This window comes from Drosophila novamexicana, unplaced genomic scaffold (genome assembly GCF_003285875.2).
Source record: "Drosophila novamexicana strain 15010-1031.04,08,12 unplaced genomic scaffold, DnovRS2.1 tig00000008-arrow-pilon, whole genome shotgun sequence".
NCBI classification, from domain to species: Eukaryota; Metazoa; Arthropoda; class Insecta; order Diptera; family Drosophilidae; genus Drosophila; species Drosophila novamexicana.
The window spans coordinates 2,070,700-2,086,789 of NW_020824765.1; the positions used below are offsets into that span (position 1 = coordinate 2,070,700).

General features: G+C 39.3%; 1 protein-coding gene and 1 long non-coding RNA gene across 3 annotated transcripts in view; one reads left to right on the forward strand and one right to left on the reverse strand.

The window, feature by feature from the left end:
- Positions 1–16,090, forward strand: part of LOC115764803 — a 39,546-nt gene that overhangs the window by 13,954 nt on the left and 9,502 nt on the right. The gene's annotated exons all lie outside the window — the stretch shown is intronic.
- LOC115764773 (neuropeptide CCHamide-1 receptor) lies at positions 644–10,076 on the reverse strand. Of its 2 annotated transcripts, XM_030708015.1 has the most exons (8): positions 9,625–10,076; positions 4,860–5,086; positions 4,698–4,801; positions 4,422–4,634; positions 3,476–3,579; positions 3,056–3,193; positions 1,630–1,779; positions 644–1,563 (listed from the first exon to the last, which is right to left on the reverse strand). In XM_030708015.1, exons 1-8 carry the CDS (start codon positions 9,960–9,962, stop codon positions 1,386–1,388), a joined length of 1,452 nt encoding a protein of 483 aa, XP_030563875.1. In that variant the 5' UTR covers positions 9,963–10,076; the 3' UTR covers positions 644–1,385. The 2 variants fall into 2 exon arrangements, 1 of the variants encoding a protein (XP_030563875.1); XR_004018044.1 differs by lacking the exons at positions 644–1,563; positions 1,630–1,779 and adding an exon at positions 2,742–2,895 and having other exon boundaries at positions 2,953–3,193.

The following is a 16,090-nucleotide window of genomic DNA, read 5'->3' on the forward strand; positions in this document are numbered from 1 at the left end:
GCAAAGGCAATGATGATGGGAATGATGATGTTCATGTGTCAAAGGAATCGCAGCAGATCAACGCCTGTAACATTTATGAAAAGTTAATTTAATTTATGCGTCTGTCGTGGCAATAAAATAAGTCGTATATACGCGAGATTTAAGCTGATTGAGCCAAAGCAGCTTGGCCATGGCCGGAAATCGAGTCGGAAAGGCAAACAGTGCTTAAAAGCCGCACAATTTGCTTAAGTCCGCACCTTGCTCGATGTGCCCGCAGCCAAACCAATTAATCTCCCTCATGCTTATCGGGCCACAGAAACAACCAACTCCGACGGCACACTCCCGGACCCAGACCTGGACTAGCCATAAAGCAGCTGGCCAACCTCCATCAAAGCTGCTTTGCGACGCGCCTTTTTCCGGTTTCGAATTTGAGGTCGCATTTACGTTTAAAGTTGACGCCTTAAAGTTGAACATAAAACGAGGAACAGAGACAATGGAAATAGCAATAAATTTTAGTCCCCATTGGATGCGCCCAAAAGTAGGCAACATTTTCTGCATTGATAATAATAAATGAACACTTGCTAGTTTAATGCACACAAATTTACATTTATTGCAACAATCGATTGAAATCTTTAAAGATACATATATTTACACATCTAAATATTTAATTGCTTAAAATATATACAAGAGGACAATTGAAGTTAGCATTTAATTTACTAAGTGCGTTCTTGTCGTGCATGTGAAACACGACGTTAAGTCTTAGCCATAAATCTTATTGTAAATACTTGATTTAAATTTTTTGTTAGCTTAAAGCCGTGCAACGGCTGCAATACTTTAGTATGAAACAGACACAGTTGCCGCTTACGATTACGACTAGACATGAAAAACACATTAAATTCTTTTGTATATGTACAAGCCTAGGAACTAAAAGTCATAAACTTTATATTAACGCCAAGATGTTCCGTAAATCATTTTCTGCACTCAATTCACCAAGCAATTTGGGCAAGTTCCTCAAGCCCACTCCTCGGGGAGCTCTTAAATTGAAAAGGTCAAGTGAAATGTTGAGTACCAACTACAATTTGTTTGCATTTCGTTGCATTAAAGAATGAACTTCAAAGAAAAAACTTGGTCAAGTGTTTTTTTTTTAAACAAATCCTAACATCTTGAAATTTAGATTACCGAATAGCCTAGGCAGAGTTTCTGCTAATGTGGAGAATAGCGCAGAGTAAATGCCTTTGGTTTTGCTTGATGTGCTGCTTAAAATTCTCAACGAGTTTTTACAGAATGTGAATTTGTGAAATAGAAGCGCATTTCGGAACATATTCAATTATGTAAAACTTAGTTGACATTTCTGCTACTAGATACTTCCTGTAATCTCCGTTTGGAACGTCAGCGACTCTAGCTGCTCAGTTTAATGGAGACTCCTGCAGCCGCTGTGCCAGCTGTGACGCCTTGAGCGGACCGAAATCGCTGAGTGGTGTAAATTCATAGCCGGGAGCTTCATTATGGGTAACGGCTGTGCTGGGCACTCCGTTTAGGCCGCCGTTGGGCAGCGTGGTAATCGTTGTCTCCTGCAGCCGGCAGCTATGTGAAGAGTACTTAGGACTTAGGAATATCTCTGATATGGCTTTGCCTTGTGCTTGGACTTACCTGCGCACTGTGCTCTGGTAGCAGGAGTGCCGGGACTGGAAACGCTTCGAGGCTGTGCTGGTCAGCGAGGTGTTCCGGTGCATGCAGAAGGTGTCGTTGTGCTGGTTGCGCTTCTTGCGACGTCCGCTGATGCCTCGACAGAAAAGGTATCTGGATGGCGCATGCGAGTAGGGGCATTCATGTTCATTATGATGTTTATGAGTTGGCCAAACACAAAGGGATGCAATAAAAGTCAAGCAGGAAAATATAATTAATTAAATTATGCTTTCAAAGTCTGTGCAAGAGCCTGAAAAGTTTGTCAATTCTTGTTTGTATGAGACGCACCTTAGCCATAAAATTGTTAGTTAAGGGATTAGAAACATCTACGTAATTGCTTGTGAGCCCTGGACAGTCCATCTGAGAGCTAGGTCTTAATATGAAAAGTCTGTAAATATCTTACGCTAACCAAGCTGAGCTTTTTCTACAATATTCCTTCCATAATATCGATAAATATCGATTTTGAAAAGATTTTTTGGAATAGAATATAGGAACTGCACAGTCCGGCTTTATGTCCGTCCGTATAATCGCTTGAGAGGTAGGACTTGAAATGTGAAATCTGTATTTATCTTACGCTAACCGAGCTGAGCTTCTTCTACAATATCCCTTCCATAATATCGATTTTGAGATACATTTTTGTTTGGAATAGATTATTAGTTACGCAATCTGCCTGGGATGTTCTCGAATAGTATACGTAGGTAGAAAATATTTCACTTTTTGGTTACCCGCGGCTGCTCTTCTTGTAACTGCGCTGGATACAGGGTATCTACTCAATTAGAGCACTCTGATATTAAATGATATTTACTAAACAATCTGCCCAAATCGACAATTTGCGTAATTTATATAAAAACAATTGCATTTTGATTGCGTATTCATTTTGTGTAATTACGCAAATAGATTCCTATTCAATCTAGCTGTAAGACTTCGCTGTCTGCGTTTTACTTTTAAGCGTCTTTACAATTTAATTGAATGAATTTATGTATTTATGTATATCACAAATTGATTTGAATTCCTCTGTGATTTCTTTTTGTCGCCCCTGCCTCTGAAAACTTTGATTCGTTTCTGCCCTGCGTCGGACAAACAAGCAAAAAGTTCCATCAGAATTGCAATCAAAAATGAGCTTAACTTTCCCAGGCACAATCCCCAACAGGTATGACATGATATGCAGGTGTCAGAGGGAGGCAGATAGATGTCAAAGAAAAGTTTAAAGTGTCTACTTGTTATGTTTGTCTGTTTGTTGTGTTTTTGTTAGTTGTATGTTTGAGATACAAATTGCAGTTAGCTTACGCGTACAGTAACAGTTATTACATTGTTATCGGTAATCGGTATCGGTTATCGATTATCGTTATCATGCTGTTATTCTGCTGCGGTGATGTGAACGAACAAATACCTATTGAAATGCTTGCGAAACGCCCCGCTCACAAAGTAGAGAGCGACCGGATTGGCACAGCTGTTGGCAAAGGACATGCAAAAGCCGACGATGCGAAGGACATGCCAGAACATGTTGTAATCCTGCTGTGCTGTGGGCCTGTAAACGGAATAGAAAGTATGTATGTATGTGAGTTTGTATGTAAACCTAATGGAGACATAAGCCAGCGACAAGTTGGAAATTGATTGACCAGGGCAAATGGTCACAGCGAATGGCGCTCGCATTACTCATACGCCATGTGAGCCAAGTATTCAATAGATAGATGGTCCGGAGCATAAACTCCCTTGGCATCCTCTTTGCAGATGCTCGTTCATCCATTCCTCCTGCTCCTGCTCCTGCTCCTGCTTGTCGCTGCTGTGCTGGATAAAAGTCGCCACTTACCAGTAGTAGAACCATAGAAAGAAGACGTGATAGGGCAGAAAGCAAATACCAAAGATGACAACGAATGCCAACACCGTGACGGCGACTTTGCGACGGGCTCGAACCTGCAAAACATAAATCCAATATAACAATCTGCTCGATACAATTGTCAATGCGTACATAAAAAACCGATGCTACTGAATATGAAATGTCGTTTATCTATTCGGCAGGTGAGCGAAAATCTCGTTGCATACCAAATAAGGTCAAAGTAGACTATGAAAAATTCAATTTAGAGCTTTGGGTAAATATTATTCAATTTGCGGCGAACTCAATCGATTGGAAATTATTGAAACAATTCCTGAAAAAATAACTTACTGAAAAGTTATTGTCATTTGTCTGTATTTGTCTGCACAAGTCATTAAATGTCACAAGATTGACATTTATTTTTATGAAATAGACATTTAAGAGGAGAAAATACCTTAGATAATTTCTATACACATAGCTTCACTTCTTTGAAAGTTGAAAAGTCTCTTTGGTAATTGAACTGCTGACTTTTAGACTCAATATCTTAGACTGATCTACCTAGTAATTAGGCTATTAAATTATGGGCGATCCAGCTCTAAGCAGTGGAAAATATAGATGATCTTCCGCTTGAATAGAGGCAAATAGATATAGACTAAAAGTGAGCCTGGTTTTCAAGGCAGGTCAAGCAAGAAAATAAAGCTAGATATCCGCCCTTTTCCTATTGAAACACATAGACAGAAAGCGCATAAAGAGATTATTTTTTAATTTTCAAAATAGGATCAGGTTTTAATAATAGCATTGTCTTCATTTGTCAATCATCAATCACTCAATAAAAAAATGTCAAGCATTTAAAGCCCCGCTCGTTAAATGTAATTGCCAAACATGGACATCAATCTTCAGCCGAAGCCAACATCAATCATCTTGATTGAGCATCGCTACTCACCTGTCGGACAGCGCCCTGCATCTCGCCCGGCACACTCGCCGAGTACATCAGGTGTAGCGCAATCATGACATAGAAGGCGGCTATGATGACCAGGGGTATGGCATAGTAGACCAAAAAGTGCAGCATTACCATCAGCTTGGCATAGTTGTCGCCCCACGCTTCGGGGTACGGATAACAGATGACAATCGATTTCTCCTGATTGATGCCAACTGGCTGGAAAATAGAAGGCACATCAAATCGCAAGTCCAACACACTCTGTTATATGACTCCACCCACCTTTAAATTGCTGCCAATCAGCGCCGGCAAGCCGCAGATTATGGCCAGCAGCCAGATGGACACGGCAATGGCCAGAGTCATGCGAGTGGCGCGACGTCCACCGCCTGCGGGATGATGGTCTCAGTAAGGGATGAGATGGATGAGATGGATGTTGTTTCTTACCATGTGCATGGAACTTGCGCAACGGGTCGACAATGGCAAAGTAGCGATCACTGGAGAGAGCCGTCAGTGTGAAGACCGATACGCCAATGGAGACATCCTTCATGAACTCCGAAACGCTGCACAGAAAACTGCCCCAGGGCCAATACTCGACGGCATAAACCGTCGAGACCAGCGGCACGGTAGTCAATATGACCAGCAAATCGGCCAGCGCCAAGGAAAGGATGTAGCTGAAATGATGTAGAAGATGCGGAAGGAACTTAATAAAGGGAGCTTATAGAATGAGAAATCTGTAGATAATCCACTTGCGCACTTGACAAACTTTGAAGGACCACACGTAAGGATTTTATGTATATTTTCTTGAGTTAAATAGAATGACCCCTCAACTGGTCTGGCTTTCCGGCTGAGGGTCACACGCACGTGTTACGCTTTGCTGATTTATGTTGTTGCCCAAGTTTTGGCAATTTGCGCGTCTTTGTCATTGCCCATGTTAAACAATTTTGTCGGCTCGCGCTGATAAAATTGATTTATATGACACTTTATTAAATGCGCACACAAAAATAAAATGGCCAAAGTGCTTTTGACATTTGCATGCGGCACAGAAATCTTTTTCGCAGCGGACTTTAAAATCCTAGTACTCTAACAATGCCCTGAACCCTGTAGGGGGCATATTGGTTATTGTTGTGTAACAGGCGGAAGAAGGCATCTCCTAACGCCATCAATTATATATATTCTTCTTGCTCAGCATTAAAAGCAGATTCGATCTATAGACATGTTTGGGTGTGTGCCCATGTGCATAAAAATGTGGGTCTTTTTGAGACTCTCCGATATCTTGCCCCTTTTCAAGAATACCGCTTAGAAATCGATTTAAGCTCCTGTTTGCCAAGAGCTACCCAACATAATTTGATACGGACCATAGTCCTAGACCCTCGTCAAGATCCTGTCTTTAATTTTTGATAATAGTAGCCCTTTATTAGGAAAACTTTGCCATAGATTGAAAAGAATATGTAGAACTGACTGTTTCTATGAAGAGAACTTCAAAGCTAGTTAATATCTTTAAATTATAACTAGATCTTTACATGATAAATGAAACTATATAGAATAGGTTTAATATATATGTTATTGAGTTAATGCCAGCTGGCAAATGATATTTTGCTAACATTCTGAGACCTTATTTGCCGCTAACAATTTTATTTGATTGGCCTAAAGAGTAATTGATTTGGTAATTATATTTGAGTTGAATTTCCTTTGGCGACATATGCAAGGACATCAGCGACAGCTGGAAATTGCATCTGTAATTCAGATATGGTTATTGCACTTTTATGCCACGTAACCTGCAATAAATAAGCTGCATGGGGCACTTTGTTTGTGCAACTACAAATTACATTACTTGGGCACGCCTGATAAGCATCTGCCAGCTGGTCCGGAGAGGAGCGACTGCTGCTGCTGCTGGCGCTGAGATTCGGTGTCCTGGCCATGAAATGCAATTTCAGCTTAATGTGATCAGCTGACATTTCCGGCTGCCTTTTGCTGGAATATACTAAGTACACAACTTTTATGTGGCAGACGTGCGCCCAGCATCCACAAGTCTGGTCAGGTCAGCGCCGGTAGCTCGCTGGGGGCACGTGTTGGCTTTTAGTTATTTTATTTTTTTTTGGCAAGTCTTTCGTCACATGGCACGTTCCAAAAAATGCTGTGAATATCTACTTAACGCATCAACTCGATTAATTAATTGGTAATTCACTTTGACATTTACTTTCTCGCCTGGCTTTCATTCGATTGCGAGGCTTTTGCACTTAAATTGAAAACTTGATTATTGAAAGCGCGTAAACAGCATTTTATTTGTATACTCTGAATCAATTGAAAATGGGTAAGAAGGGCATGTATTTCTGTGACAGTGGATGTTTAAAAGGGCATCTTTAGCTCAATAATGTACATATATGCTTGATCATGACGACGAGCTGAGTCGATCTACGTGATTTTGTCCTTTTCGCTGACTTAAGAGTATTTGCTAGGCGTCTACTCCCGACTGAAGTTTTAAGCTCACTCCGGCAAAGTTATGCTCGGACTAACAGTTAATTGTCCTGCATGCATGGTCATTTAAGTTTAATACTTTAATTGGCCGCTTTCGAGCTGTTGATAGAGGCAAGTATAAGTTAGGTGGACGTAAGCCCACATTCACCTAATTGTGGCCACAGGCGGAGCCTTTTAAAATAAATCATAAACTTAGTCAGGCTGCAAGCCAAGGAGTTTACTTGTTCGCTGCAATTGATAGCAGATAGCTATAAAGATTATGGCTAGTTTTTATAGTTCTTTATTTCTACAATATTTTGTGTGGCACTTGTGCTTTCAAGTTGTTATATCCTGCACATATTGGCAAAGGTTTAAAAAGATCAAGTATATCTATTCTTAATCAGCATGAACAGCAATTGAGTTGTTCTGGCCCTGCCCTGTCGCCCTTTCTATGTATCTCAGACTCGAGCTCACTTTCTATAAGTACTAAAGACTTCAAATTTGACCAAATCTGTATCAAACCATCGATAAATCGCTACTTTTCCACAAAACCAATAGTATTTAATTTTCAGATTAGATTTTTTATCGTATTAGAACTAGGAGACACCGTAAGTTCTAGGTAAGGTCTACATACATTCAGATTATATCATTATTTTTGGTAACCGTCGCCCGTTACCAGGAAAATTAACAAGAGCCTATTTTTAGATGTTTAACTTGGCGCTTTGGGACGGCATCTTTATGCAACGAAAATTTCATAGGAATCGGATTTTGCGGTCCGAAGTTATTTAAGAATGGGGTTCTCCCAGTGTGGGGCCAAGAGAAGAGAAAGCACAGTCGCAACATGTGCGTGTGTGTGTGTGTGTTTTTTTTTTGCCGAAAGTGTGGGACCTTCACCCACTAAAACCACCACCTACTCTCCGTTTCCCTGCCGCTGAGTATTACCTCATGAGGAGGAGGAGAATCTTATCCAGAGTTAGAACTTGAACTTGTGTGTGTTTGTGTGTGTAATACTGAGATGTGTGCAGAAAATGTCGGATACAGCATCTAGATGCATAAGTACCTCTCTGTCAGGTTCTTTGGACTGTAGCCTGTTGTCTTTTTAAAAAGAATATGAGACACGTGTCCATCGTTTATAATAATGAAGACGTTATTTCAGGAAATTTTGTATTAAATAGATAATAAATATTGCATGCTGGCAACTTGTTTGACATTTACTTTATTGCCGCCTTTTACTGCCACGACAGCAATAAACCCGAGAGCAGTCGATACTCAACAAGCAGCTTCTTAGCTTAACAATATTGAGTTTGATTTTAAGCACAAACTTGGCCCGTTTAAGAAGGCAACATCTTTCAGAAAAAGTCGCCTAAATTAGTATTCCGTGCCACAGTTGGCAAAAGGTCTCCGGGCCACGGCTAAGGCACATTTAATACAGCAACCATTGACAGTAACAATAACTTGATTTATGACAGTCAATTTATGCCACACACACACAAATACACACACACGCACACACACACAGAGACATTACAGCTAGCGAGCATGGCTAATTAGTCAGCCAAATAAGCCAAAATCTATTTCGGCCCCACGTCGCGCAATTAATATGCAAATGTTGTGGCTGTAACTAATTTAAAGCCAGGCGGAAGAGACATTGTCGCCGTCGAGAGTGTATTTGCCACGCCTACACATCCTTTTTTTGGTTAATTATTCATTCAATTCGATTCAATTAAAGTTTGCCATTAATCAAAATACAATAAGAGTACTTTTTACTTGCCCGACTGGGCTAATACCCTGCACTCAGTTCGCACTCAGTTCGAGGCTGTGAATAGAATGCTATAAAAGCAGCTTAAAATATGTTCAACTCGATCTTCAGAGAAGATCTGACTCTATCTATCTGACTCTAGCTGTATAACTGTGGGAAGAGGTCGAGTTTTGCGCTTTCTTCTGGCTCAAAATAGTTAACAATTGACTACGCCGAAGACTCTTGCAGACATAAGTGAGGTATTTCTGTATAAGAACAATATCTTTAACAGATTGTTTCTATAGGAGCTAGAATTAAAAAATACGCAAAAGTATCTTAGAAAAAAGTTTTTGGCAGAACTATAATATATTGTTTCGATCCAACTGGGATCTAAGGAACCAATGCAAAGAATCGCAACGCAACAACAACAACTCAATCAGAAAGACGGATATACTTTCGTAGTAATGCATGTTTATATTTCTAAGTCTTATGGAGTATAAAAGCATTTAAATCTGCGAGGAGCACGCAACCATACCTGTCCAGTCCTATGTAAGCTCATCAATCCCTTTACTATACGCTTGTAAAGGGTATTATAATTTTGTCATGATATGTGTAATGCATAGATGAAGACATCTTCGATCCCATATATCAAAAGTCGAGTTGATATAGCCATGTGAAAATTAAGATCTTGCATGGAAAACTTTTTTGTGTATCAAAATTAAAAGTTTCACTATGCTTCTTGTCATCTTGTCAATATCGCATTACCATATTTTATAGCAAAATATTGTGTTTTCCAAGATATTTTTATCAGACTCGGCATTTGCGAGCTTCACTATTCAGACATACTTGTCAAAACCTTAAGGAGAATGTCTACAAGAGTTTTTCTCGTTTTGATAAAGGAAAATGTCTACGGCGAATTATTTATAAATATACTTTGAAAGTTTTAAATGTAATTCTAAATATAAATTTATTAAATATTTAATCAGGCGAAAAGAGAGAAAACTTGTAGGGACTCACGTGTTTGGCACATTTCGCATCTGTCGCACGCTCAAGAAGACCACAATCAGGGTGCCATTGCCGAGCACGCCCACCACGAAGATAATGGCGAACAATATGGGCACTATGTAGGTTTCCAGTCGCCGACCGTAGGGTACATAGGGTATCTCGGTGACGGGCACCAAGCTGCCGTTCTCATCAAAGAGCGGCGTCTCGGCCGTCGTTGTCATGGCCAGCTCCCACAGGGCGCGGGTTGCATTCAATGGCGACAGAGGCGACTCCGACCCGGAGCCGGAACCTGAACCCAGCTCCATGTCCATGGCGATGGTGCTTATGTCGCTGAGTACACTGGTCATCATGGCCAGAGATTGCTTTTTGGCTGGCTCTCGATTTCAATTATGCTATCGCAATGCACGAAAACTGTTTAAGCGTAAACTATTAATTTAATTTGCGCACTTTTTGCTTCCTGCTGCATTTTTTTTTTTTTTTTTTGTTTTAATCCAATGCGAGTTTTTTACGCCAATTCATTCAAATATTTTTTTTTTTTGTGCAAACTCTTTGATGCAAATTCTCAGTGATAAATGCCGTAAATATTGTTGTTGTTATCCTTGCGGTTGGCTGTAAACAGAATAAATGCATATAATATATTTCATTTCAATTTTACTTTAAATTGATTTTTAATGGCATATTTCAACATACAATGAAAAGGCGAACATTTAGAAAGCTTATAAGTTCACGACAATTCGCAAAATTCATCAAAAGAAATTTCTAAAATATAAATGCAAAGTTGTTAGCCAAATGTCTTAAACTGTATAAATTTCTTGAATGACTATTGCCTCGAGAAATTTATACTAATTGAAAAAATTGCCGATTTAATGGTAATACAAACAAAAACCACAAATATTTCAACAGAGATATTTAAATTAAAATATGTCCCACATAAATGAATATCTATTTATATCTAAAAACAAAGACTGAGCAATTTTTGATTCTTTAGGATAAAAACATATATTTATTATATTTATTTAGTTAAAAACAGAGATTTATTTATCTATAAAAGATATTATTATTTGTTGCATGGATTTATTTTGCAAGTTTTTCGCGTTCCCTACAAAACCTGAACTTTGGTATTTACAGACATTTGGGTCCAACTTTTTCCCGAGCGGACTTGCAGAAGTGTGGGCCTAAGGAAGGAAGTCTGCGTTTAGGGTATCTTCTAGTCGAACACGCCCGTCTGTTGCACATTTAGTTGTTTTGCTTTGAGCTTTGAGAATGCTGTGAACAGGAATTGAAATGTCGGTTGCACAACTCGCACTTGTTTATTTCACATTTTGCTAGAACCTTTGAAATAAATTCAGGCATTATGCAAATTTTGTGTGCGGCATTAAAGCATTGACCAGAAAGCAACCGCACGCCCAAAGGGAAATGTGTGCTTCTACAGGCATTCATAATATTTAAACTGTGTGTGTGTTTTTTATGCACTGAACAAAGCACAACAAAGCACAAGAACGACTCACCGAGCGTATTTGCAATTGTAACCTGAACGGAAAGCGAATGGCGAATGGCGAACTATTCATTCTTTTATGACAAAGAAATGACAGCGAGCTGTCAAGTCGAAAGCCACGCACAGATTTCAATTACCAAGAGCTGCTCTCTTCAGCAAAACCCAACCCAGCCTAAAGTTCGCCCTGGCGTCAGTAACATTTTATGAGGCACTGTGTGTGCGGTTAATGGCTGGAAATGTAATGACAGTATCCTCGCCTGTGGACTCCTTGAAGTGTCTCGCCAGCTTCAGCTGAGCAGCAGCTTGTGAGGCGCCCCAACTTGATAAGGATATAAACTTGGATGCGCTATAATTCCGGTAACTTAAAGCTCAGCCCGGGCAGAGTCTCCCGCAATTAGCTAGCAAAAACATGCACAACTTATTAAAAGTTGCTTTAAATAGCTGGAAGTTTTTTGAAAAATTATAAGTTTTGCAGCTCCTTGTGCAACGAACACCTCTTTAGAACTATATCATTAGAGAAGTGCAGCAAGAAGTTTTTCGTAGCTCTGCCTAATACTTCGTCCTCCTAATACAGTCCAATTGAAAATAAAAAAAAGAGATAGTTGAGAGTCGCACAATGTCAAGGCTTGGCAGGCTCTATGTATGCTGGACAACTCCACGGCGCCTCTACTATCCACAGTACCCTGTGCAAGTCCTTGCCATTATCCCCTCTTCCCAAGACACTTGCACCTAAAACGTGCCCAATAAAACCCACTAAAAGAAATGTTCTCCGTCTCTAGGGGCCGGTAAATTCTCGGGACACCTACTGCCGGGAAAATACGCACGTCGCCAGCTGCCAACTTTATGCTGCGAATGTGCGTCTCTTTTGTCCAAATATCTTCGTAATCTTTATGAGATTTCAAGATTTAAGTAGGAGTCCAGGTGTGCGTAAATACTAAAGAGTGCGATACTCGAACCCAGCTCCAATCTGCCCTGACAAAATATTCAAGTTTCTTTCTATTCTACATAAACTCTTATTTCCTTAGCCAAAAATTATAGAATACAATTTCTTGAATAAGCTTTATGAAACATTTAATTTGTGGTTAATATGCAAGGTTTCCAAAAATCTGAATATTCTGGAGTCAGCAGCTCTTATAATCTTCGAGATATACAAAAATTTGGAAATTACCGAAAATTTATATCTTTGGCTTTAATTTTTGTTCCTCCTAATGTATATTGTAATACAAAAATGTAGGGTCTTCCTTTAAACGAAGCAAACAGAAGGAAAACATGGAGAAATGTTCAACTTAAGTTTAAATATTGTAATACAATTTACAATTTTCCAAATTTTTATGATAATTTTAAAATATTTAGCTTTTGCCAAAAAGACGGCAAGGCTGATAGAAATTGTGGGATTGATTCAGCTCATGTTCTTATCAAGAATATTTATACTTCATGCAACTACTTAATATATAATATATATGATTTGATCTACCGTTTGATTTAAATTTCCACAGTTTTTTAAAATCTATCAGACATTTTTCCAAATATTCGCACCTATGTTCGGTGTTAGGCTCCCTGAAACCACAAGTTCTTCCGTGTTTTATCCAATGTATGTGCGTTAAACCTTAAGTAGGTACTTGCATAACAATTTACGCAACACATTTCAATTGTCGCAATTTGCCAATGCTCAGATTTCAGTCTGAGGGCTGTATTCATTACGAGGGCGCTAAACCTTAATGGGAGAAGTCTCTGGAACGAGCCAGGAATGCGGTTATTCCCCTGACTTGTTGCTTCCGACTGCTGTCCTGGCTGCTCCTCAAAGTGGCAGTTAATGGCGCACAGCTAATTAAGTTGAGTTGCAGCTCAATTGGCAGCGTTCCGTTCAAAGTTTTATAGGAAATTTCTTTCGCTCGCTAAAGTGTTGCCCGAGGGCTGCCAGCATCCAAAACGTAGAGCCAAAGTTTGGCAGACAGACACAGCCTCACGTCTCCGAGTACAACTTCATGATTGTCTTTGGCAGAGCAATTGCAGCGCAAGTTGTGCAATTGTAATTAAAATTGATTTTTAATGAATTTATGACAGTTACACCCAATAAAGAAACGATAAAGAGCCATTATTATTAAATGCCAAGTATCCATTTCAGATAGAAATCATATAAGTGAATATAAATCATGTCTAAAGTGCTTAAGACCCATGCTCTAGATTAAGAAGTGTCATGTACCAAACTTTTAGTGTATTCTAATTATATATTTAGAAAACTATTTGTCCTGATCGACTGACAGACAGATTGATAAGGGATCAGAGCACAGCCTAAGCCGCATGCTTAAGCAGTTTTTTAAGCAAATCCACCCTTAACTGTGGGAAATTAGTGGAAGCGGTGCTGAAGCTGACTTTTCAAAGATCTATCTGTAATTTTGTACATGTGTCAAAACTCAATCGTTGCAAAATTATAAAAAGAGTCAAATACACGTTTCAGCTATCCAAATGATTTTTTTATTATACTTCGGATTTCACTTGTCTAAGTGAATTCAAATAATAACTTAAATTAATTTTACGGCAAATCAAGCCAGATTTAATTACTAATTTCTTATCAACCGTTTAAAAGTTAACAAATGATTCTTGAATTCAATACAAGGTGTATATTAATATTTGTTACAAACATGAAAAGACAGAAATATATATAAAATATAAATAATGTAGATCTTCCCTCTGCAAAAGTATTTACAATTTAAATATTCTTTAATGCTGAGGACATACTTTGAATTTGCTTTCTAGAGCTTCACTCAACTTTTACCTGGCACATAAAACTTATTTGCAAGAGGGCTAAGTATTTGTTCCTGAGCCTGAACGCCAATTCGGTGCCTGCTTTTGTTGATGCTGCTGAAGCTTTAAGGCGACAGAAAATGTACATTATTCAATTTAAATTTGTTTAATTAAAACATATAAAATCAAGGTAAGCTGAGTTGATTACCTTGACTAAAGTCTCAAATACTCAAACATTTACGAACTGTACATAATCCCAGTTAAAGGCGTGGCAAACGGATTTTGGGCTACATTTTGGTATCGCAGCTAAATTAAATTTCTAAAATGCGACATCTAATTGAAATGTAAAGTTCTTTGCATAATTATAAATGTAAATACACGAAAAAGTGGATAAATGAAGGGGCTTTAATAGTGGCCCCCTTTGATTTTAGCCCAAACACAAAGCCGGCTAATTAGGTACTTTGTATGTGGCACTTGAAGCCATTTTGCATTGTTTCGTTTCAATCATTTGCCAAAGTTTCAAAATGAAAGTTTTCCACAATATGTCCTGGTGCCTGGCCTGGAACCTTTGATAAAGTTCTACGCCAAGCAAAATGGCAAGTAAAATGTCAACTTTGTCTCATTGTTTGCCGTTCTCGTAATTAATTTGTTAACACAATGGCCGAGGCTGTCTACACACACACACACACACACACACACGCACACGCACATAAGTACTGGGCATGTATATACGTATATTGGTATATAATTTGTTTGTGTTTCACTTAGCTAATTGAAATTTACAAACTGCATGGCATTGAATTTGAAACAGACCCGTAATTGGATCAGGTTCCATTTTGGTTTATGATTTCATTTCCACAATCATTTTGTTCAACAAAATTTGCGGCCGCATTCATCTATTTCTGGTAGCCCCATTAGGGCCAACAAATAAACCTGTTAGCCTATATCAATAACAAGCTTAAATCGCGCCATGCCCAAAAAAGTGCAGAACTCCAATGATTTATGACAACTCCCGCCACTGGCGGCAAAGGTTCACTCGCTTATCTGTTGACCATCTGGATGCCACGTATTTATGGACTCCCATAGGGAGTGTACACACACGCACACCCGCGCACACACACGCACACGCCGAGATATCAACACATGCTTACATGAGCGAGTAGATTTGATAAATCAATGCAATTTATCAACAGTTCACTTAAAATCTGTCGCATGTTTTCAGGCAACCGCCACTTTTATCTTAACGCAAACAGCCCGGTTGCCGGTCGTCGTTTCCCATTTGCCGGTCGCCGGTTCGAGTCGAGTACCCGAATCTTATCTCTGTCAGCCGTTGGGGCTTAGTGCGTCTCCTAATAAATGCATTTAAGTCGTTTGTCTCTGCAAATGTTTTCTAGTTCCACAGCCTTGTAGAGAGTATTCTAATTTTGTGCGGCAAACATCTTCGACCTAAAGTCTCAAATCATTTCCGATCAGCATTAACAGCTGTGTCTATATAAACTGGTCTCTCAGTTGTAAACCTACTAATTCTACTAGCTAGAATCAATCGGGCGGAAGAGATCGTTAGTATCTGCCATCTGCCTGCAAAGGGTATTTAATGTTCGGCATGACAGCCGTTCTTTCGGGTTCTTTATTTTTATTTGCGTAAAGCGCAAGCAAACAAAACCATCCAAAATATTTGGCAATAAATAACGCGACACAGCAGCGTTTTACATTCGTTGTCCTTATTGTATGTTTATGTGTGTCTGAGGATTCCGTGAAATATGCGTAGCCCTTGTAGGCGGCTAGCATGCGGGTGAGTATTTGTGTATTTGCCTGTTTCTGGCGGAGATGCAGGCCAAGATTTGTTGCTGGGCATTTGTTTTACTGTGCGTAATTGAATCTGTGCGTAGCGAGAGTTTGCATTTGAAAAAAAAGGGGGGCGCATTCGGTAAATTGCGTAAATTTGCTCCCAATGAAAAATCAAATAAAATGTTATTTTTAACAATGAACATAAATAAATCACGACCAGAGATAAAAGCTATGTGTTCCGTTTTTATATCGATATTAGCATTTTCATAGAACCCAGGACACGAGTATAAACTGGAGTGCATAGACAATTGAAATTTTTGGACTCATGAAATGACAAAAAACAACAAGAGTGCCGCAGTCGGCAGTGCCCGTCTAGAAGATACCCTAAACTTTGCCTCCAAAGCTTCACATACCCCTTCTAGCTTTCCTTTATGCATACGCATGCACATG